The sequence below is a fragment of the Phasianus colchicus genome, chromosome 9 (assembly GCF_987193195.1).
Source record: "Phasianus colchicus chromosome 9, bPhaCol1.hap1.1, whole genome shotgun sequence".
NCBI classification, from domain to species: domain Eukaryota; kingdom Metazoa; phylum Chordata; class Aves; order Galliformes; family Phasianidae; genus Phasianus; species Phasianus colchicus.
This window is the reverse complement of record NC_143444.1, coordinates 26395317-26420859: the sequence shown is the minus strand read 5'-3', so window position 1 is coordinate 26420859 and position 25543 is coordinate 26395317. Positions and strand designations below refer to the sequence as shown.

The window sequence follows — 25543 nt, the reverse complement described above, 5'->3', positions numbered from 1 at the left end:
ATCATAGGCTCACAGAATGGATTGGGCTGGGAGGGACCTTAAAGCCCATCTTGTTCCAACGTTCCTGCTATGGGCAGGGTTGCCACCCACCGAATTGTGCTGCCCTGCAGTCTTAGTTGTGCTCCAGAACGAAGTCAGAAGGGTATTTTATACTTCCAGAGCCTCAAAGAAGCCCAGTGTTTTACTCAGGAGGCTTCTCAGTTTTTAGAGATTTTATTAGGTTTAATATATGTTGATTAAAAAAATACACCTTTTTGAATCTTTTCAGCATCTTTTGAGAAGAAATGAGTTAGAGTGCTTGACATTTTAATGCAGTCTGTCTTTTCAAATAGATTTGGCTTCTAATGCATGTGACAACAGGACTTTGCTCTTCAGTTAGAGCATACATTTCCGAGTAGTTGTTACCTAAAATATTATCATAAGGCATAAGAAAACACACGATTTAAGTTGCCTTTCATGAACATAATTAAGAATTAATAAGCCTGTACCAGTGGCTAGTCCTCAGAATTTCCACTGTTTTGCCTTTTGTGACCCGTGTTATTAAAAGTCCATTATTTTTACAGACTTTATTAAATTGGATCTTATTAAAGCATTCTATATTTGCATTTGGTCTTTCATAATTCATTATTATTATGACATTTACTTTTTACCATCAGATCTGAAAACATATCATAAGCTACCCTTTTCTCTTGAAAGAAATGCTAATTTCAAACAGTCCTCTAATGGAAGAGAAAAGCTTTATCAGTTTTTTCATTTATTCAAGATCGTGTTAAGAATACTAATGCTAGACTTCTGTATGCTAATATCCAAGAGCTTTTTTGGTCAAAAGCTTAGAATTATTGTTTTTAGACCACACTGCTAAGTGTGTCACTGACAGGGCACTGGTACAAAAGAAAAGACAATTTTGAAGCACCCTTTAATTCTCTGACTGATAAAAACGTTTTCTTAAATTACGCTTTCATATGAAATTATACTGTTTTGGTACTTCCTCATGTTTACCAGGTAATATCTTAGTTCTTCTTTAGAAGTTTTTAACAATTCATTTAGCATGATCTTTCTTGGAGGGGATTGGTTTTGTATTACAGCTTGCAGAGCACTATAACAGAAAAGGGGATTCTCCATTGAATAAATTACCATCTCTCCTAGTTACTGTTTCAATGTAGGCAATCTGTAGTCTATCATATTTGTAAATATTTTCATAATTTAACCATAAAAAGGGATCAGGAACTCTAGAATTGAAAGCAGAAGCCTACATGTTAAGCAGTGGCACTCAATTAAACTGCTGAACAGCATAAGTATTTTTTAAACAGTAACTTCAAAACCAACTCCCCTGTGTTAACTGCTGTTTTCTCCCCCATGTAGGTTTCTGACAATGTGCACAAGACACTTCGGGAGTGTTGTAGCCCAAACGATTCGAACTCAGAAGACGGATCAGTTTCCCCTTTTCCTTATTATTATGGGAAAACGATCATCTAATGAAGTATTGAATGTAATACAAGGTACAGCTCTTGCTTTATATTGAAAATAATTCTTAAGTCGGTATTGAAAGTGTTTGAAGACATTCCTTGTAACTGTTTCTTTTCTTAAGATGTTCAGAAAGTGAATTTATCACACCCAAGAAACCTGCAGTTGCTGTAGTGTAAAAGGCTGTTATTCATAAGGCAATCTTTAGCATACTGTTAGAGATTGAATTTGCCATGAATGATGTAGTTTAGGATTTTTATTTTTAAAAGTAGAAACCAGATCTCCCAAACCAGGAGTTACTGGTAGTTTTCCAAATGTATAACCAGATAAATCCCTGAGTTTTCAAAATCCTTTCTCTGGGATTTTCTGTGTTGCACCAGCATCATTCAGTTCTGTGATTAGCTCCTTGTCAATGTACAGACTCCAATTGTGTGTAGTGGGATAATATTTGAACATCAGTTGCTTTTTCAGACCTGCCTGTGGTGTTGAGATCCCAAACGGGAGCAGAACTTTAAGTTGCTAATAGAATTTCATATGAACTAAGCTCTCTGAACATGAGCAGTTCTCTCCAGCATTGCCATTCTCCTATTTCTGGCAGTAAGGTGACTCAGGTGTGGAACGCCCTTCAGCTGTTCTCAGTAACTCTTCAAATCAAAATGCATCACAGGATGGGTACCTCCCATTTCTTCTTCCTCCACAAGGTTGTGTTCGTGACACTGTGTCTTTGTTTATTCTTTTTACCTAGCAGTTCTTATTCTAATATCCCTATTTTTCTGAGGAAATTCACCCTGAGGAAATGCTGCCTTTTACAGGCAGTGTAACTGTTTCTTTCTGCATGTGAGATTAGTCATTTTCTTGAGGAATTTGCAGTACTCGTTCCTGTGGCCAAAACAATTAATTTTGCATGGATTTTTGTCTCTTTAGTGCAAAGTACAGCACAACAGTGATTCATGGTATGCCTATTAATTATTAAAAAAAGTAATAAATAAAAAAATTAAAAAGCATAACGAAGAACATAGTGATTTTCTTCTTTTTATAACTCCTCAGCATTGTTGAGTGTTTGTATAACTTGAAGCACCTGTATTATCCCACTCAAGTCACTGGTGCCTACTGACTTGAATTACTCTACTGTCTGAGAAAATGGGTAGCTCAGAGGCATAAAATAACGTAGTTTTATATTAAGAAATGATTCAAATTATTTCATTGCATTCAGTGAGTTTTAATTATGTATGTTTAAATAACTTCAGCACTGAAGTGATAATCAGTTACAACCTTAAATAAATTTATCCCTGGATTCAAATTCTATCAAACTCAAATGTTCTGTGCTTGTTACTTTCCCACGAATTGGGACATTGGTATCTTTCAACTATTTATCCACAAATGAATGGTATTCTCTGGAGTCATGCACGTTGTAGCACTTGGGATAAAATTTTCTGTTAAGGTAGCAAATGCTAGAAATGGGAACAATGAGGGCCTTTCAGGGCAGGGTGAGAAGGCACTGTTTGCAGAAGAGATACAGCAACGCAGAAACTTAAGTCCTAAAGGCATTTATTGAAATGCAGGCTGCCAAAGGTTGCTTTTGCTTTTTATTTTTTACTGGGGTTGGAAACTATGGGTATGGTTTTGTTTTCTTTATTGGCACTGTTGCTTCTGGTTAGGGTACTCCTTTTAAAATTTTGACCATCGTTGTCAGTATAAATGTAGCTCTTAATGGCTTTGTTCTGTCAGTGTCCAAAGACTATTTAAGTTGGTAGATGCCATTAGTTTATAGCAAATTTCTCACAGAGAAATAGTCACAGCTTTGAAGTACGGTCTGGTCTTGAGACTAAGAGAAACCAAAGTCTGAGTGCATCTTGGTAGGGAGTTAAAATAATATTTCAGTCTTACTGAAAACCAAGGGCACACTGCTAGAAAAACACAAGGAGGGTTGGGGTTAGGGTTGCCCTGGTTTTATTCAAGAATTCTGAGCCTGTAAAAATCATGTCAAGGAGCCACAGATGTACGACTTCTCTCTAACATGCAAAAATAAACCAATATTTCAGACTTGAACCACTCAAAATTTTAGCCTATGATCAACATCTGCTTGCAAAAGCAATTCTGAATTTTTAGTTAAAATAATTCTACTGAGATATTTGAGATATTTCTTCTGACTTTTTTGAACTGGCTCTTTCTTACAGATTAATTCTAAGATGACTTTTTTTTTTATTTTTTTAATAATTTTAATGCTATGAATTTCAGTGGTCTTCCTTTGTTGCTAGGTAACACGACAGTGGATGAGCTAATGATGAGGCTGATGGCTGCAATGGAGATCTTCAGTGCCCAGCAGCAGGAAGACATAAAGGATGAGGTGAGAGCTGAAAGTTATTGCAGATGCCTACTGGCTTCCAAAAATCATTGGGGATGCAAAAATAACCAAATGTCTCTTTAGCCAATGAAGGAGAGTATGGCACATTTTAATGTGCCTCTTAAATAATGTCTCTTTTGTGTATGTGGTTAGGTCTCTTTCAGAAAGAAAACCTCCTCCTTATTGGTTTACTGGTATTTTCATATTTGTTTCCTTTCTCTGATTATTAGTCATGAGCAACTCTTTGCTTTTGCAGTGGAATATGCTCATAGAAGGAAACAGCAATCAGGGTTTTTCCAGTGACCAGATTAAGCTGTAGTTAGAAAGGAAAAATTGGTTTATATGCCTGAAGTGTATTTGTTTAAAGGGAGATTTAAGAGCCATCTTGAAAACCAGAACTATGCCAATACAGAATCACCATTCAGAACCATGCAGAATGGGTAAGTGATGACACAACTTTAGAAGACACAGTGAGGAGTGCAACTGAGAGGTGTTTATCTGTTACTCTGTAAATTGAGAGTGGCATTTCGAAGTAATGAAGTACTTAGGAATTTATAATAATTGATGTGTTGCCATTCAAGATTATTCTTACCCTGTTGTATACATATTGACTGACAGTAATTCACTAAACACATTCTTCACATTTAAATCTCCTACCTTATTAGTATGAGATTTTCTGATTATGGTTATAATAATATGAAGGCACAGTACCTGCCCAATATTTTTTCTCCTTTATTTATGCTATCACTGTTAAAGAAAATTGACTTTGATTTTGTTAATACTGAACACAGTTTTAATATGAGAATTACAACAAAAATCCAAGACATGATATAATTGAATTATTTTATTACATTTTAGCAGCAATACATTAGGTATAGATTAATTTTTTTAATGCTTCAAAAAGAAGGTAAAATTCTAAAAAAGACTCGGAACTGGAAATTACAAAAGCTGGTGGAAAGGAAGGAAATAGAAGGAAAGAAGGACATACTAAGGCTGGGGTTTAAGAACAGATAAGAGATAGGAGAAGGAAGTAGGAGTAAAGAAGGATATAGAAAGTGGAGTGGAATAGAAGGAGGAACAGGGGACTAGAACAGTTGTCCAGAGCAGGGGAGATCAGTGTGGGGGAGAGAAACAGATGGAAGTCAAGTGAGATGGTTATAATCCCATCCTGGGTGAAACCACATGGGTTTGAAACTGAGAAAGATGTGGGCATAAGGGAGACAAAGCTTAAAGAAAGAGAAGGCTTGGTAGCGTTGAGGCTGTAATGGCAGAGCTGGCAACTGGCTTCTGCATTGTGAGTTGCTGGGAGCCCTTCCCTGGATGACCAAGAACAGTGACAGCCTATAATACATGTCCCCAGAGTGATAGATACTTCGCTCTATGGAGAATGACCTGGTGGACAACAGTTTGGCCATGAGCTAGCAGTTGCCTTGTGGCCAAGAAGGCCAGTGGTATCCTTGGGGGAGGGGTATTAAAAAGCACATGGCCAGCAGGTCAAGGGAGGTGATCCTCCCCCTTTACTCCACCCTACTGAGGTCACATCTGGAGTACTGTGTCCAGTTCTTGGCTCTTAAATTCAAGAAAGATAAGGAACTTCTAGAAAGAGCCCAGCAGAGGGCCACAAAGATGGTGAAGGTCTGGAGCATTTCCTTTGCAGGGAAAGACTGTGAAGCCTAGGACTGTTCAGCCTGGAGAAGACTGAGAGGGGATTTTAATAATGCTTATAATTATCTTCAGGGTGGGAGGTATAAGGATGGGGTCAGATGCTTTTTGATAGTGCCCAGGTGCAGGACAAGGGAAAATGGGCACAAACTGGAAGACAGGAAGTTCCATATGAACACGAGGAAAAGCTTCTTTACTTTGAGGGTGACAGAAACTGGGACAGAGGTGATGGAGTCTCCTTTGGAGAAGGTCCCTTCCAACCCCTACAATTCTGTGATTCTCATGACTTGTTATTCTAAGTGCTCTACCCTACATAGAAGAACAGAAAAATGTTAGATATTCCTCTAAAGTCTATCTTCATCTAAGTCTTCTGTAGTCTTTTTTTCACATTTCCCTTTGTTTTCTTGTCACTGAGAGACCATAGAGATTTCTTTCCCAGTGAGAAGTTTAGCTTAGTATTGTTTTATTTTGTTTTTTGTAACACACCTTGACTTTCAGAAAACTAATGGAAAATTTCATAAATTTCAGGGGCGGCAGATTTTCAGGTGCTGTGAGTTCTATACACAAATAGAATATTTACTTGTAACTTGGCTTCACTTGTTACAAGCACATGGGAAAGGTGATCTCAGAAACTTCTGCTTTTGAAGCAGGAAATTTAAAGATGAAAAATGACTGTAATAGGTATTCTAGAGAGAGGAGAATTTGGCAAGCACTCTGTACTCAGTGGAAGGTTTCACCTGAAAAAAAAAAAGGCTTTTTGTGATTCGTAACATAACATGTAGCTTTCCTTAAGTCTTGTACTTGACAACTTACAGTATTCAGATATCATCACCTTTTCTTTTTTAAGCTCTTGTTGCAGTTGGTGCATGTTTTTCCCAAATATGGCAATAGCAAACAGGATACAGAGTCCGGTTTCTGTTACTGTTTTCTTAATAGCAACAGTAAGTCATCGTAAACCACAAGAAGATAAGCTGAGAATTCTTTTGTGCTTTAAAAAGAGAAGTCATCTATATAGCTTTGGTGTAAGCTGAAGTGTGTGTGAGAGAGAAACTGAACTGAAAACACCTGTAAATAACAGCATGTAAGCATTAGTGAGTCAGTTTACACAGCTGAACTTCTCCATTTTGGATTTTTAACTTGCATGCCCATGAAAGCTTCAAACAGAGCTATTGCATAATTCTGTTTAGCACAGCATGTTTTGCAGTGCCCTCTGATGGTTATTTCAGTACAGGATGACTATTAGCACAGCCTTCTAATGGTACAGGTGTTTGTTGTGATGCTGGTTGTAGCTGTTCGGGTATGACCTAGCAGTCAGCATGTGGATCATCAAGGTATTGTAGGCTGGATGCTCAGAACACCGTCACCAACTTACCTCAGCAAAGTGAGTCATTTTGTTACTGGGTGTAATAGTATGGCTAGCTAAATCCTATGCTTTTGCATCCATGTGTTAATAAAATTTACTGATTTAGCCTCACACCATTTTAATTAGGCAAAATGGGATGTATTTCCATAGTTTCATTCCATCATTTAACTGGTGATTGGATTTAAGGGTTTATCTGTACTGTTTGAGCTTTTTTTTACGTAGTCTCCAGAGAAGTATGTTAAAAAATACTGAGATGTGTATACATAGTAAGAGTAATCCAGCATGCTTGTCTTGAGGTACAGGTGGTCCAAATTTAAGCATCTGTTCTCTCTCCCAAGCTTTCTTGAAGTGGGAAAAATCTTTCCTTCTTCCTTTTGTCTCCTGGTCTGCTGGGCCGGTCACATACCACTGGGCCCATTGCTTGCTGTGTGGACCAGAAGACATTTCAGAAACCTCCTTCCTCTTTTGGGCCACACTGTTGATGTGCCAGACACGTGGTCTGGCTGTCACACTGCCTGTTTTTATAAGTTTGGTACTTAGATTGCCATAGTAAAGAGCTACAAATAATAACGTGGTCAACAATGTACTGATGTTGTCCTAATGTGGCACTTTGGGTAAGAAGTGGCCAATGGATAATTAAATGGGAGAGTCAATGGCAACAGCAGCAGCAAAGCCACCACATGGGTGGTCAGGTCTAGGATCTACTGATCCAGCCTCCGGCTATGTATGCAAAATTATTCTGATAAGTTAATAGATGCATTTAATATAAAGTAACAGTTGGTTTACCAGCTCCCAGGGAAATAGTTCTATGAGTTTCAGGCTCCCAGTGGTATAATAGGCTGCACAAACAATTTTATACATCTAATAGAAATACTTTGCTTTTCTAACCATGCCCACTCCTCTGGGCCACACTGGCAATCTTTATACATTACCTATTGTTAGGGCAGCAGGGTTGGGGAATTCTTCAAAGAGGAAATAAATGCCACTACAGAGTTTCTTCTGTAAGTGAAAGAGAGTATCAAAGCAGAGAACTGGCCTCCGCCGATGTTGATCAAGGTGTGAATTGATATTTATCAGGGATTGACTTTGAAAGGAGAGCATGGTATCAGTTCCTCTTAAGTGTCAGTACATGCTGCTGGACTTTGACAAGAAAAATTATAATTGTAAAATATTGTATGCCCTGGAATGTCCATTTGCAAACGTTCTGTTTGCTTGCTTGCTCTAATTTGATAGTTAAATAATCATCTCAGCATTGCATGATGGGCCCACGTAGATCCAAGTCAGTTCCTGTGTGAGATTAATGTACAGAGATCTGTGATTAAACTGACTGGCATTACAGTACAACACACCTGTTCTGGGCTGATCCTAAGCATTTTTCTCTGTTGCCTGAGGAGGAGGCTTCTCAAAGGATTACAGTAACACTTTTTGACAAGCTTATACAGGGTGGAGTTTCCATGTAATGACAAGGCTCATTTGATGATGTCTCAGTAATGCATTCTTATTATTTTTGCTGTCAACATTTATTACTGTAAAAGCATTGACTGTTACACAGCTGGTCCAACTTGTCCACTTTTAAGTAACAGTAGGTCTCTCATCGTATTTATTGTAGTTATGCAACACTAGCACTCTTGCTCTCAAATTAAGACATCAAGGTGGAATTTAAATACCTACAATTGCTTGAAAAATTTACTTTTACAAATCCGACTTAAAGCTTCGATTTGCTTTAGACTGTGGCAGCTCACACACTCTGTAAAAGATATTTAAGAATTTTTAAACTGGAAAAATTGAAATAAGCAGTCTTACTGAAGATAAACTGTAGAAAAAATGGAGACCTGCAAAGTCTGAATCTTTGCTGTCTGATTTTAGATGACGTTCCTTCTTCCAAGATGCTGCAGCATGAGAGAAATGTATGTCATTCCTAATTAATATCTGGATAGAGATTTTAAAAATATGTAAATGGAAAAAAGCCACTCCAAAATAGCAACATACATCAGTTCACCTTTTCATTACTGCAGCTATCTGTAGAGATATTGCTAGTCTGTCTATCTCAGAACTGTCTGTACTATGCAGGGATTTGCTGGCCACGTTTTATTTTTATAAATTTGCAGTAAGGAGCTTCATATCATCATGTCTTCCTTTTCTGCTTCTCTGCTGTCAAATATCAGAGATTTCCTTTTTTATTTTTTTTCCTGCAATGATGATATAGCAGTTCTGGCTTCCAACACCTTTTTTTTCTTTCCTCTTTAAAAATTGTATCTCGCAGCCACAAAGGAAACTCAAAAGGAGCAGCCCTTGTGAATGTTCTCCTAAACTGCAATCCAATGGTCTTTTCCTGCTTCAGATCAGTTGCTTTTTCCACTCCTTTCCTGCAATTGTTCCTTCCAGGTACAGAATGGCTGAATGCTTCCATCAGCAATGCAGGAGGACCTCTGCAATTTCTGTTTAGAAATTGAATTAGCGCCATTAGAAAGTAGGCATTTTAATACCTTTAATATTTTTTGTCCCATCTAGCAGTTGCATGTATATCATGGTATATAGTATTCACACAACAGAAGGCCATGAGATTAAATACATGAAATTCATTAAATTCCAAAGCACAAGAAGATAATGGTGATGACAGGCATCTAACAAAGACTGTGATATAACCTCTTGAAAACGCAATTAGCACATTTACTAATTATTACGAGTTATAACTTATTAAACTACAGTAATCAAAATTTATTTGAATAAATTTTCCAACTTTGTATTTGTAATATGATAGCACCCCAAAGCTCCAGCCTCTGGTTTCCTGTTGTGTGCCATACCAGTACACCAGCAGGTACATTTGCTGCCTTCAAGAGTTTACAAGCCATTTTGAATTCGAACAAAATGCAAAGTAATGACAATGAAAATAAAGAAAATGAAATGAAAGTATCTTTAGTTCAGATTGATTCTCAGCTGTGCATGTTGCTGGCTGCAATCACTGGATATTAGCTTTGCTTCTCTTAGTAAACCTCAGCTTTCCCTGCAACACAGCCCACATCTGTAGTCATCCACAAGACCATCTGGATGACTTCCCATGGAAAGTAACTGCAGGTCTGTTTCTACAAGGTTTTGTTTTTGTTTTCATTCTTATCACTCCAGGTAAATTACAAAAATCAGTATCTGGAATTGGGCTGATACAGACAGGTAGGATTCTGCCTCCCCACCTCTGCTTCTGCCACCACAGAAACTTTCCTCTGCTTTGTTTCTGTCGTCCCCATATGGCTCATGTGCTTTGTGTACACTTTTTTCTTCTACGTATTCCCCATCGTGTATGTTTAAGTTACACAATGTGCAAGTCTGTCATCTCCTGTGAGTCAAATTAATGCTTTTATTAAACTGGTTTGTTTGGACAAAGGGCGTTTCTCCTTAACGCTCCCATGAATAGCCTAAAGCACTTGCAGTTTTTAATTTCAGGAGTGGTTCAGTGAGATGAGCCATCTTTCTGGTGAACATTCAGCATTTGGGAATAAACTTTTTTGTTTTGTCTTTTGTAACATCCATTTATTCACTGACGCTCTGGTAAATGTCTTCTGCTCATGCTGATCTTCTCAAGTTGTTTTATCTGGCTTTACTTTACAATAAAACTCATCCTAAAACACAGTGGGGAATAAAATGTAGCACATCTCCCTTGAAACCAATCAGGTGCAAAACTAATACCTGGGGTTAAATCATTAAATCCTACCTACAAGCAACAACAACAAAAAGCCCAGCACTTCCAAGGTTGACATATCCAGCAAAATATCCCATCCAAAAAGCTGCCTTTTCTTTTTTTATCCTTGTGTGTTATTTCCCTGTATAAGCAGCAGGAGAAGAGGATGCTGCTGTCCTAAATGCAGTCAGAAATCCAGCTTTTTCATCCTCCTACATCTGGCAATGGCTGCTGCTAGCTACTTTAGAGGTGACTTCACAAAATGAATAAGAAATAATTATTGGAGAGTGTTATCCTATATTTCTTCTTAATCTTAACTCAGTTTTTTCTTAGTTTTGTTGCTGTGAATATTACTCAAGAATATTTGTTCTGGTCCATTTTAACCCTCTCATGAATGTGTATTTACTATTTTTTTTGTTGTGATTTAACATCTCTAACGTGCATTAATAACTAAAGAACACATTCGGTAGAAAAATTCATATTCTCTTTATTGAGGATATCAGCTTTCAACTGAATGAACATCCGCCCTTTCTGGTGCACAGTCAAAACGGGAAGGCAGAGACCTTTCGTTCACCTTCTTTATGAATGCTTGGGTCATACGTTGTCATCTTGATGAGCAGTCTCATTGTCTTTGTGGTATCTTTGCCCATAGAAATCTTCCAATATCTCTGTAATGTTTGACACTAATCACTGAATAGTCTCTACTCCTGCTGTCAGCTTTCTTGAGGGAGAAGATATAGTCCTGTGTGCTGTAGTGTAATCCTCAAAGATCTCAATAACTTGTTTTCTTCCATCTATGAGTATAGCCTCTGTTTCTGAAGTAAGCAGTTCAAGTGAACCAGGATAAGACTTTGTCTGTTCATGTCTTGATTTCTTGAAAATGGAAGATGGTTATTTTGTATTCATTGCAAAAGTAATGTGGATGTGCATTTATTGATGTTCCATAGATGTTGCAAAAACCTCAGATTTTGTTAATAACACATACAACATGATTTTTTATTATTGCTATTTTTTTCTTTTTTGTATGCATTCTTTGTTAGTATGACGAAAGATTCTTCGCAAAATATTTAATCTGCTTTTTCTGTCACCATTACCATTTTTTAACATGTTTTCTGATGAAGTCATCCTTATGCTTTGTGTGGTTTCTCTAGAAAAAGCGATGACAAAAATAAAAAACTAGACTACAAAAAGAACAGCATCTGATATTTAAAATTCCTCCAAAGCGTAATTCTGAATCAGAGAATACATTTGCCGTAATCACTGTAGCTGTGGTTGATCCTGTAGTGTGGGGTTGGTGTCAGCAAAACACTACAGCACAGAGCTGCATTCCGTATGACTGATTACATCTGCTTTTGTCCTTTGGAAGTTGGAATTCCAGTGCTGTTTATTCTACCTGCAGATGTGTTTCTGAGATGTGTCTCAGTAAAAAGCGTATTGTTTCCATGCAACGTAAAGATTGGTGGCACAGTCATTTACTTTTAGATGTGGCTTACAGATTTTTGTGAGGACCGGGCAGTCATGCATAGCAATTCTTCACATTCTTGGCATCTTTTTCATAATCCAGTTTTAGGACAACGATGACTATGATGAGTAGGGAGGAAACAAGTATGTCGTTTTTAATGTCTGGAATTAATATTTATATTCGTATGGTAGAATCTATAGCATCAGTATATTTTGAAGGTGCCATCCAGATGATGTAATTTAAACTGATTCCAAAAATTACTCAGTGAAGATCCTTGTAGGCAAATGAAGCCCGTGCTTCTCTCATGTACCTCCTTGAGTTTTCTAGACGGTTTCTATAATGCAGAATCACAGAATAAAAGTCGGTCCACAATTTCTCATCAATCAGAGGGTGGGTTGGTTTTTTGTTTGTTTGTTTTTGGTAAACTGAAGTAATATATATTAACTGCTAGCAGTCTTTGGCAAAAGAAAGAGCTTGTAGTTGCAACAATTGCATCTGATCTTCCTGTTTTCCCTCCGGTGTTCCTGGGCTTGTGTGATTCTTGAAATTCAGTTATGACGATGCATGAAGTTGCAAAACATGAAAGCTGAACAGATTGTCTCCAAAACAGTTCTTAATATTTTTTTAAATGCTTGTCCCCTGGAGATTGCCTCAAGTAGTCCTTCTGTCAGTAAGTTGGTTTGGGAAGATAGTTTTACTTCCCACCATTTTAAACTTACGGTGTGCTTACAGAAAGGACAAAACGTTTTGGAAGAATTCAGTCTACTCATGTTGTAGCTCTGCTGAACTAAGGTGATGGTTTCTCTGTCTTCTGTGAATGAAATTTAGGAGAGACTGATTGCAGAATAATTTGGGGTCCTGTTTTTAGAAGAAGGGTTTCCTCTAGAAATACCTTATTACTTTCCAGATGGAGGTTGTATACTTTCTCCTGCAATTTATCCTTTTCTCTTATGGTTATGTGCAACTTCAGAAGTTCTTAATCACCAATATGTTTAAGAGTTTCACTTGAGGAACATTCCAGCATGTTTGTGTAACCTGACAATAACAATTGACATACTCTCTTTCCATTGAGTTTTTGCCTAGTAGAGAAGTTTCTTGGAACAAATTGATTGGATTGTTTGGAAAATGATTCCTTTCTGTGGAACAGTCCTTTTAGATGAATGAAAAGATTACCATAATGCTTCAAAAAGGAGTGAGTGGTAGGTTTTCATTTCTTTGAAGCCCCAGTGTAAGTGCTCTGTTGCTGCTAACTTTGGGTGACAGCACTGAGCCCACCAGCAATTTTACAGCTAAATCTTACTGATTTTTGTAGGAAACACTGCAGCCTCTGCAGAGCTCTGGGAGGATTATAGGATGTGAGAAGAGTAAGCACAGAGCAGCACGCTGTGTCTGTGGCTGCAGCAGCAGAGGACAGAGCTATGGATTGCATACTTTGCTTTGTCAGATATCACCCTGGTGCAGTTATTCCAGCTTTCAGGGATATCTGCATCTTGATCCTCTTCTGTATGGATGATGCCTCAGTTTATCATTGGCATATTTTTCATGATCTCTTACTATTTGTGCTGTGTTTGCTAATAAGATATTCTGCTAGGTTTGCTGGCATGCTAACCTCGTGTTTCTTGTCTGCCTGCCTCTGTGTGTTTGAGACACTTCAGGGCAGAGCTTGTTACTTTAAATTGTTGTATTCAGTATGAATTGAGGTCTGTGGGTGATGCTCAATAGCCATGACCCTAGGCAGATCCTTCTGAGAACAAGTTTACCGAGGAAGGACCTGGGAGCAGGCATCCTCATGAAGGGCAAGCATTTGCCTGCTGTCAGTTGGAGCAGAAAGCAAGCTAAAATCCAGCCTTCTTCTCTAAACAACGCAATGCCCTCCCATATACGAGGCAGGCCAGGTGGTCAGCTGCATGACTGACATCCCTGTGAGTTATCAAATATTCTTCTATTAAGTCACTGAGGGTAGAAAATAGCAGTGGACATAAAGATATGTGTCCTGGTTGTCATTCTGTGCTGCTAGTTTTCATTTTCTTTTTCTTCTTCCCCAGGACGAACGTGAAGCCAGAGAAAACGTGAAAAGGGAGCAGGATGAAGCATACCGCATATCGCTCGAAGCTGACAGGGCAAAGGTGTGTGGGGGGCAGTGGGAATGCTGGGACATGAATCTCTTTACAAGCGATGAAATCTCTGTGGAGCAGAGGATTCCCTCACCTCAGTTCTGCTTTTTAAGATTAGACCTTTGCTGTAGGAGCCGTAATTGCCTTAAGTGGCAATGAAATGGTTAGACAATTCAAAATGGAGATTTCAAAATATATGTAAACAATCATTATAATGTGGTAAATTCTTGACGACAGAAGTTGAGTTGAGATTGCTTTCCATTAACAAGCTTCAAGAGGGCTGTGAAGGTTTTATTCATATGGCTTTATGTTATGCAGATGCGTCAGTCATCCATCAACCATTCCTGTTCCAACAGAACAGTTAAGAAGTTTCTTTGCTTTCATATTGCTTAATGGACACCACTAAACAGAATGCTGGAAAGTGAAGTGAGCACGTGTGTGATTACTGTTTGTTTCTATTTATTAGAGAGAAGCACAAGAGAGAGAAATGGCAGAGCAGTTTCGTTTGGAACAGATTCGGAAAGAACAGGAGGAAGAACGTGAGGTGGGCTGTTTTACTTTTTCAGGCTGCTTTCTGGGTTCTTGGTGCTTCTGGAGGTCACAGCTTTCATTCAGCACACTTTGTAACTTTAATTCAAAGTGTACTTTCTAATGGGAACCTCAAATTAGTATTTTTATTAATTTCTTACCATATGTATGTGTAAAACAACGTAGGCATACACTGCAGGTATAAATTACCATGTGCATGGATTTACTTATATTAGCGGCTTCCTCTTTTTTGACTCCTGGCAAATACAGAATATAGTTTGAAAGAGAAGAAAAAAGGCTGTGTTACAGCCATGTTTCTTCCCCTGAAGCCCACATTTCAAAGGAAAGGTGAAACAGGCTAAGTCATTAGAGGATTTTCAGCTGTTCTGTGAAGTGATCTTGAAATAGATGTCCTTACAGGGCTGCTATGAAACACAGCTATTTGAAAAGGACTTTGAAACCTTTGAATAAAATTTTCAATACACATAAATGTATTGACTGAAAGCAGAGTTGACTGAGTGTTGTCCTTTGGCTTCTAGGCATTGATGACTACAAAGTTGTATCAACATCCCAACTGAATATATATTTCCTGAGTATAGTTTCAGTGTTACCACAAATATATAGTATATTTTGAATATTTATTCATTTATATAAAATAGGAGAATTCCTTTTTTTTTAGTGGTGCTTATATAACTTTTTTGCTCTGTCTCCCATCGCCGATGGAGATTTGAAATTTGGTGTTATATTCTCATTTAATTTTCCATTTAGTTGAAGTCCAGTAGAATCCTGATAAATCACTTCCTTCCTCATCCCCCCCCTCCCAGACTTAAATACATACTTGACGTTTCAGTCTTGTGTACTTTGCTGATGTATGGAAAAATTGCATTACACAACTGAAAAAAAGTTGGCTACCAATGCATCTATTATTCCCTGAGATAAACTCGATAAACAAACTTTATAAGCAATGCATTTGCATATATATTTTGACCAAGATAATTGCATTAGAAAATCTGAGCCACTTAAGCATTCAAAATCCTTTTAAACAGTTCTGCATAGTGAATACTAGATTCAGTCAAAACCATCACATTCAGTGGTTTGGTAGAAATATAGTTCACTTCTCCTGTATTATCCTACAGTATCTGGTGAGTTTTTTAGCTCCTATTGTTAACATAAGCCAAGAATCAAAAATAAAGCACAACTGGGTGAGTAACGTACAGAACTGGACTTTGAGAATTTTGTCCAGTAATCAAAAGGCTGCCATTCTGTGAGGTTAATAGCAATTGGAAACAAATCAGTACTGTAGCATTAACAGACTACTGAGAAATCCATAACCAGATTGAAATAATAAGTATGTTTTATTTAAGTAATTTTGTATGCATAGAAACAATAATTCACTCTGCTTTAGTTTATCTGCTCCTGACCCTTTTCTAACACATTGCCCTTCTGAAAACTGTTTTCTTACATAAAGCCTGCAAAACTAGTCCCTGTTATCAAAACAGATGTGGGCTTCCCTGTTTTAATGTAGGCTGCAGTAATGAAAATAATAGGATCTGTTTGCTTAGCAGAACAAAAGGGATTTTAACAATAATGTTTACTAACACTCCCATTTTCAAGTATACAGATTACTTATACTGAATTGTTCTGCAACAGTGTTTACTTACAGAAGTGCCTTTATGTTCAGTTCATATATTTAAAGTCAGACAGTTGAGCTATTCGCATACCGAACATCTTTTTATCAACAAAACTGAAATTGCTTGTTCGGATTCAAGAGTTATTAATGTGATCCATCTCATCATTGTTTTCTGACTTGATTTGCTGGTACAGAATATCCATTGTAAATTGCCATTTCACGTTGAAGCCTGGGAGACTGGTTACTTTGGGGAGCGACGCATTCTTTGCACAAAGAAAAGAGCTCTAATGAGCTACTGTTGTTTATTTTTCTATAATATAATTGATTGGGTTCCGTAAATAATGTAGCATCTGTTGTTATACTGTGTGGGGAAATGTCAAAACAGAAAGACAGTAAGCAGGTGGTTGAGTGTGGAGAGAGAGAAAATTAAAATAGAATCTATTTAAAATATAATCTCATAGTAGATGAGCAAAAATGAACTCAAGTTCTATGTATAAATATTTATACTGAGCTATAATTTGCTTAGAGATTCGTGTGTAAGAAGTAGACTATTTAAAAGGCTTCATCATCTTGCTCTTGCCCATTCCTTTCTCTTCAACGTGGTTGTCCTCCATCAGTTTCAGTAACTGAATGACCTTAGGGAGATTTTCAAAGGCACAAATAGCAACTGTGTATCATGAAGGTTCCTTGAAAATCTAGGTGAATCCATGCCTGACTGCCTCTTCATTTTGGAGAGGTGCATTTTGGAGGAGGAATTATTATGCTGCTTTTTGTATTCGTTGCAATTCTCATTAACTGCTGCATTAAGTAAGGTGGTAGCTAACAAAACTGCTTTCTAAGTGTGATCTGATTTGTAAGAAAAATCAGTATCTGTCCAAGAGAGCCAACAACACTTGGTATCCCTGAAAATCAAGCCTACCTACTGCAGCAGTCTGAAATTAGGTATCTGTGGTGGTGGTGGTGTTTGATTGTTGATTTTTTTTTTCTTTTTTTACTTCTGATCAAAGTGTTAATGTGAGTCCTGGAGGCAGGGAACGAAGAATAGAATTGATTTCTGCCCTTAAAATCTTAACATCAGCAACACACACAGTGTCAGCAGAAGACATTTTAGATACATGATGTGCCCTGGTCATTGCAGTGCTGCCTGGTTACATGCATGTTGTTTCAGAAGATGTGCACAGCTGTGCTTGGAATAATTGTCCTGCAAATAATAATAATAATTGCTGTCTTAAAATCTTAATGCTCCTATGTCTGTCTGCCCAGTTTTCTTCTTTGACTGCTCTGATTTTTGTGTATAGTATAGTTATTTAATACATCTTCATGATATTTTTTATTATGTCTAGCAGTGTTTTAGTTTATTTATAGTAGATCTACATGTATTTCTTCTTATTCAGAGCTGCCACCAAGTGCCTTGTATCTGTTACAAATGGTCAATTGCTCTGTTTAGGAGGAAGGCAGTTTGATAACAAGTGCGTTTCAAGAAATACTTTTACTACCTTCAATTTATTGCCATTAAGGAAGCAATTGGCTGCTTGACAATTACTCTCTTTCAAATTTTTCAAGGCTTTCTGCCAAACGATTAAATTACTTCTTATCTCTTTTGTGCGTTAACAGTAGACCCAATAATATGTGTTATAAAGAAGGATTTATTTTTATTAGTTGTGTGGTGGGCTGTTATTAAGGACTGAATAGAAATAATTTTGTCATTGAGATATAAAGCAAAACTATGGCTCTGGAACACTGTGGTATATCTTGAAATTCTGTAAGACTTAAACAAAAAAGCTCTCTATCCTTTTTATCTGTCATTAATATTGCAACCTAAATGGTTATTTTTCCTCAGGCTATCAGGCTTTCTCTTGAGCAGTCTTTGCCTCCAGAACCAAAAGAAGAAAGCACCGAGTCAGTCAGCAAACTGCGTATTCGGACGCCCAGCGGAGAATTCTTTGAGCGACGTTTCCTGGCCAGCAGCAAGCTGCAGGTCGTCTTTGATTTTGTGGCTTCCAAGGGATATCCTTGGGAGGAATACAAGCTTCTGGGCACCTTTCCGAGGAGAGATGTGAGTAAATATACCTCCAGGAATAATACTGCTGCTTCTGAGTTGTCCATGTTTAGATGACCGGTACATTTTAGGGTGGTAGAAGTTAAAAGATATGCATGTGTAAGTTAGAGTGCTGCCAAGCGCCGTGGTTGTGAGCAAGCCAGGTGCTAACCTAACAGTGCTGTCACACTGCATACAAAATTGCATTGCAAAACCTGTTTCCAGTGACATTAAAAAAAATGTTCCGTTTCTGAAGCAAACAATTTGTGGATCACATTTAGTGAAAACTGCCTGTAAACTCTGACTGTGAGCCTGCATCTCCCGCTTCCCATCTCACAGAAAACAGCATCAGTGGTAGCATGCTGTTTAAGACTGTTACAGGCTGGTATTTCTGGTCATTTTATTTTCCCATTTTGTTGCAATTTTATGTCATGAGCAGGCGGAAGGCTCAGTGTCAGATAATAAGTGGTTTTGAGCTAATCAGTAGCCTCTGATGAATTATTAATCCACCTGTTACATCATACAACTATGCTTCCTACCTCCAAATTCTGATGATGGACTTGCTTGGGACTGATTTTCAAAGTCAATACCGCATATTGCTTACAAAAGCAAATTCAGTTCTATTGGTTTGTCAGTGGATATTTATGTGCTGGTTACTTGATTTCCCTTAAAATATGCCTATTACTCTTCTACAATTTAACTTTCACTTTTTATCTAGTCATTCATTACCTTACAGCAAAAGTCATAGTCAGTGGGTCTAACTGCAGTGATAACAGGAGGTGCTGCATAAAAGATGAAGGCAGTAGGTGATACAGAGTCAACTACAAACTGAGCCAATCAGTGATGGGTGAAATACAGCAGGTTTTGGCCATACTACCCCAGTACTGCAAATGAGTTGGGGCAGCTCTGGGCTGGGGAAATCTTCAGGTGACTGATAAAGCCATTTTTCATCAAAGGAACTCATTATCTGAATTGCTTTTCCATTTTCTTTCTCATCACTGCCGGTGGAGGAAGTTCACTGGGAATAGGGCTCTGACTGGCATGGTGACAGTACCATTTTGTAACAGCAACCTATTGCTTTACCATCCGATTTGTAAGTTGTTTCAAGTAATACAAGTACTCCAAAAGGAGAAGAAAATGTCATTAACAAGGTACGACCTTGGGAGTGGATGTGATCTCTGAAGATTTTTGGCATAACTCTGTAAACAAGATTGTAGTACTTGCAGCTTTTTTTTTTTTCAACCTTGTCTTAAATTGAGAATCTTAATCAGTCAGACTGAGAAGAAGCATTTAGGGAATGTCATTAATCACTAATTAACTTTACTCCTTAAGCATGTGATGTTGTTTCCAGTGGAACCAAAGATTAGAAGTCAGCTGTGTTTCCAGTATTATAGATCATTCTGTTTATTCAACAGAAGTAAAAGAATCTTTTACAGGCCAAACAGTGTTCACATGTATTTAAAATATTCTGCAAGTCGTAGCTCTCTGCTTGTAATACATTTGTCTTAGTACAATTTTACTTCTACAAAAACCTATAAAGACATTACTCTGGTTTTTTATTTTTCCAGTTTAAAACCTCACAGTCTAGACTGGCTGTATCTGTATATAATCACATCCTTGTCACCATTAATTGATTGGATGGCTCAAATGAGAACGAGCGAAAAAGGAATGGAAAAGAAAACAGGCCATTAATTCAAAATGGGGTGGTACTTTCAGTAAATTTGTGAAACTACAAGGGAGAAAACACTGAGGCGGAAAAAGAATTTTATGGCAGGCTACAGAGCTGTTGGTCTGTTGCAAGACCCTGTCATCTTTTTGCTATGATTCCAACTTAATAGTGCCATGTCTGAGGAGTCGCATAAATGATTCATGCTGATTTGACTCAGTGGCAGTGTATGAATCTGGTTGCCATTATGACCACCAGAACTAACAGATAGAAAGTAATCCCCAGGGGGTTTCTAACTATAAATGACATCTGCCATGTTCCACAGACTCAGAAAGCTGGAATTGTTTTAGTCCACAAAGAGAAGACGTTTGTTTGTTTGTTTGTTTGTTTAAAAAATGAAAAGAAATGGCATTGAAAGCATGCTAACTACATTTGTTACCTTAGGCTTTGTGGCATCCAGCCTCTTAAAAGTGCAGTGTAAGTTGACAAGACCCTTCTGCTACGTGTGTCACAAACATCCATTGAAGTCTGTGGAAAAAAAGAAAAACAGAGTATTTGCAGGCATGTGCTCAAGAAAAAAAAATAACATTTAAATTGTCTTTCTATATTTAAACTGTAATATTTTTTGGAAGAAAAAAAATTGTTTTGAAGTTATCAGAATTAGTTTGTGGAGCATTCACTGCAGCTAGATGAAAACATCTCAAGTTAATAATCTTTCTTCTCTCCTAATCTATATTACAATAACATACACACTCCCAGAAGTGTCTGACTTATCTAAATGAGGGGATTATCTTCAAGCAAATCAGCATTTTTGGTGGGAAACTTGTCGGAAGAATTTTTTACCTGTTTTTCAAAATATGCTTTTCAAAGCCATCAGTCCTGATACATTGAAGTATTTTCACTTCTTTGGTAAATAAAAATTCATTAGATCTTAGTTGTATGTTCCAGTTGCTTACACAGATATCCTTAGCTAACTTAAAGTTGGTATCATAACCCTACTGTAAATACAAACTTCTACACATGAGTAAATACACAGATTAACCTTTTCTAGACACTACTTGTAGTTTTTAAAGCAGCAGTGACATTCCAAAGCATTTAAGCACATGCAGCAACTTGTTATTGGGTCTTTGTCACTGACTATGTTGTTCTTTCTACTAGCACTGAAATTAGATATTAACCACCTCCTTTCTCAGTACCTTAACCAAGACAGAACTGCATACCTTGCCAGCAGGGTTTTCCACACTAGTGGACTGAGCCAGCAGGTAATTTGTTCCTCTACATTTGAAAATGTTTGGCAAGCACATCTTTCTGAGCAAAAAGCAGTAGTACAAGTTCTCTGCCTTATTCTTAACTGCACCTGCAAAGGCTTTATGGAAGTAAATGAATATGCTGTTTGAATTTGTGTGCTGATTTTAGAATTATAGTTCTTTTTCTTCACTCTAATCTTCAAAATGCATTCAACTAAAACAGAAAAGAGCTTACACTGAGCATATTAGCATGCTCAGTCAACTTTCTCTTTCAGTTTTTTTTTTTATCAAGGCCCTTTCTCTCAACAGCCTTCCCAAACACTAATTTCACGAGTCATCTCAGCCTGCTTTCTGCAGGGTCATCTTCTCCCAGAACTCTGTAGACCTTCTGTGTGACCAGTTCTTCATTTCCTTCCGTAGAGATCTGCAGAAGTATTCCTGTAACTGTTTAATGTCTTGTGGACTGAGCATTTGATCATGCTATAGAAAAAAAAGCTGAAATGTACCATATCTAGTTGAAGCTGTACTTAAAATGTGCTGAACAAATTCACCCAAATGAGTGCTATAGGGATTAATGGTACATTTGTAGAAGTTTTGTGATTTGCATCAGAAGGTGAGGTCCTGGAATGTTCTCACAAGTGCATCTCATTAGCAAATAAAGACTGAGCTTACCAATTTCATCTAACAAATCAAAGCTACAGCGTACAAATTCTTCTGCTCATTTCCACTTGAAGTGGAACATTAGTTATGTATTTGGGAGAATACGTTTTGCAGACTGCATTAGAGACTTAAGCTTTTTATTTACTGTATCTGGAAGCCCTGGTAAGCCAAGATTCTACAGTATTTCACATTTTGTTTTTCTGAGACGGAGCTTAGGATCAGGTGTCAGTTAAGTCACTTAAGGTTATTTAAATGCATTTAAAATGTTGCTTAATAATTCAGAACCAGTTTGCTCTGTTTAGAGTATTAAGATTTTTTAAATCCTTTTAATTAACCAATTTCAACAGCAGTTTGAATAAACAGAAACAAAAATCTGTGTCCCTTGAAAGCACAGAAAATGAATTTAACTCAAGTCACATGTCAATTTAAATTAGGTACAATCAGGATTTCAGCAGACTTGGTGCCAAACCATTCTTCATGTTGTGTAGAAATACAGAGTAAGACAAAACCAAATAAGATTGTTCATTTCACTGTTCTGGTGGGAGAAATCCTTTTTGACTCCCACGGTGAAAATGCAGCAACAGGATAGTAAGTTAAGCTTCAGTGCTCAGCACTCATCTGAACAGGTGACTATCCTCTGATATTCTCCAAAGGGTAAAGTTATGATTCCTGTACGACTGTGCTAGGTAGTTTAGCAATTTTGTGTATTTCAGTCCATTCCACAATCCTTTCTTTGTATAAATTGTTCTGCATTGCACCCAATGCAAACTAATTCCTTCTAATAATCTGCTTTTAAACTCATTAGGTGGTGTTTAAACTCATTAAATAGTTCCTGAAAAAATACATGTCCAGGACCACTTCTCAATTTTAACATCATCTTGATAGAAAGAATGAAGAAATATTTAGCTGGAAAGAGGATTCATGCAGTATCCTGGTTATACCTAATAGCAGTTTTAGTATTTAGTCATTCACATAATCCAGGAAAGTAGCTTGAACAAGGAAGAATTCAGAAGAACAAAATGTAACGTGATTCACGTAACTTAAGCAGTAATATTAATTGTATTTCCTGCTATATAAAATAGTGCCTATCTGTTTTCATTCACAATAATCTAAAATTGTTCAGGGCAATATATCTGATGATGGCACATAATTATCAACTTTATCTAATTTGCAGGAGGCCACAGACACTTACAGAGTTAGTCATCCCTCCTCCTGGCAGTTAAAACTGTCATTATGTCAATACTACCTGCCCTTGCCTTTTCTCTCTTTGAGGATATATTATTTTATTTATTCAAGCACTATGTTTAGCTTAGTTAAGACACTGAGAATTTGACTAAGTAAATTGGCCATAGCAGACTAGCATAGTCCCATGCCTCTTGTAAGGGCACAATTTCTGGTCTTTCTTCCTGTTGACTGTTAATAGTGGAACAATGGGACTGATAACTTTCGAATTCCAGAGGGCTGCAGCATGTATATTTGCAACCAGAATGCTGAAGCACTTGCAGTCCTTATGTTTTGTTGGTTTTGATAAGTTTGTTGCTCACACAGGGTAGCGTCACATTCTTTTGGCCAGCACCTACAAAGGGAGTAGTTGGTATTCTCATCCTGCTGAAGTTGGCGGCAGTACTTGTAGTTCTTGAGATTATAAGAGAGTCGATGCTCCTTGAAATGTAATGTCTGGTTTTGTGCAAATGTAATTTCCAGATATGTAGTAAAAAATTCTCTAAGTATTATAGAAAAGATTTCCATGTTTTCTCGAAAGATTTGATCAGCTTTTTTAGACCTAGTGTTTGCATAACTATGATACCTAAAGAGAAAGATTAAACCACTTCTTACATAAAGTCACTGAAAGGAGATGTATAAGTTCGTTTACTCTAAAAATAACTGTGTTCTGTAGGTGAGTATAGTTTCTGATCTCATGTGACAGCTCTGTCTGAATATGGGGAATGTTTAACTAGTTTCAGCAAATAGGAGTGCATTTCAGATAAGCCGTTCTACTTAAGACTCACTGAAGTAAGCATTCACCAGAGAACTGAATGCTCAGTGCTGTGTGTGAGCTCTTAGTTGAGTCGTCCTCATTAGTTAACCCAGTGACTGATACCAGCCACGTGATTCATATATTCCATCCAAGCACATCCCTCTGACCAGAAGCGTTCTTTTATTCAGCACTGCACCATTTTACAAAACATTTATTTCAGGGGAGGCGTGTTATTGTTAAGAGGAAGATGCCTTAGTTTAGCTACAGAGCTTTGCTGTTGGATATGGCATGATACAGCATAAAGTAGCTCAAAGACATTTTTTACTTTTTTCTGCAGAATTTGTGCTTAATGTTAGTTCTGCAGTTTTATTCCCCTCGTAGGAAGAAAATGTAATGATAAAATACCAATAAAGAGCCTTTGTAGTACTATGATACTGAGAATGCTGTGTCTGCTTACCAGAAAATTTAATGATCTCCTGCTGTTTTGGTAATTGCATAAGTAATACATCAGACTAAATCACCAAAGCAGTCTCAGGCGCGCTTTTCATTCTATTTACCTATCTACCAATCACAATGTTATACTGTAGATACCATTGTGCTAGCTGAACATCTTAATCCTTTGAACTTGATAAAAATCCTTTTGGATTGTTTTTCCATGCAGTTATAATTAAGTTCATATGAATCCAATCATGGATCGCTTTCACGTGAGTGACTGTGTTCCTGTCTGTTCTCCTTCGGGACCTACGATTGCACAGCAAAGTTCTTGCCGTACATTTGAGGCACTAAATGTGTTTATATATTTGCAGACTTTCAGAAGATACAGCTTTCTTTTAGCACGTCATCAATATCTACTGTGAAATCTACAGTATTTCTGGGGCTGGGATCTGTTGTCTTTGTAGCTAGCACATTTTTTAAATAATTAAATACATGAATAATGGTTAGTTTGGTATAAGCACGTTGGCAGCAGTGCTCACAAGTAACAGCCTGCTTTGCTCCTTGGCAAGCGGAAAGGACACAACATACAAATGCTCTGATCTGTAAATGCCACTATTTAAATCTTTTCTACGCTCAGCAAGAAAAGTAAACTGAAAGTAAACAGTGTGAAGGTGATGGAGCTTTTCCTTTGTCAGGAAAAGAGGTGTTCCAGGCTATTCCATCAGCTTCTCTTTTTTTTCTGAGAAATCACACAGAGAATTACTAAATAGATCATTGATTTCAAACCAAACAGAAGGGACAAAAGACCAAAAAATCTGAGGAGGGCTTTACAGCATCTTCCTCTGCCCTCAAAATCTGGAGTTCTCTGTTGCTGGTCTGGGATTTGCTGGCACCAGGAGAGCTGCACCATCAGGTGTGTGCAGGCAGGCAGCTCATCCGGCTCAGACACCAGCACTAACCTCGATTTCTTGCTCTCCATGTATAAGGCAACTTCTGTGATATTTTAGTACTATCAGTAGCACCGTTTCTTTTACGTGCATGTAAGAATGAAGAGTGTTTATGTTCTTTTCAGTTTTGTTCTGCAAACGTGATGTAGTTTTCCCAATTCAAAAAAAAAAATTTCAGTAGAATCATGAATTCGTAATGTTGGACTTCTAAAAAGCACCAAGTAGTCCAGGCCTTCCACTGCAACATCAAGCTTGGGCTTCTTATTTACACTGCTTATTTATACTGTCATTATGCTTAGTGTTTTATAAAACCAAGAAAAATACAGTTGCTA

General features: G+C 37.5%; 1 protein-coding gene across 2 annotated transcripts in view; it reads left to right on the top strand.

Moving 5' to 3' along the window:
* The window catches only part of FAF1 (Fas associated factor 1), a 144600-nt gene that overhangs the window by 108542 nt on the left and 10515 nt on the right, over nt 1–25543 (top strand). For both annotated transcript variants that reach the window (XM_090146655.1, XM_031602222.2), the window contains 5 exons: nt 1363–1499; nt 3723–3811; nt 14014–14094; nt 14549–14626; nt 18081–18296. In XM_090146655.1, the coding sequence (XP_090002781.1) occupies nt 1363–1499; nt 3723–3811; nt 14014–14094; nt 14549–14626; nt 18081–18296 (601 nt within the window). The remainder of the gene's footprint in view (nt 1–1362; nt 1500–3722; nt 3812–14013; nt 14095–14548; nt 14627–18080; nt 18297–25543) is intronic.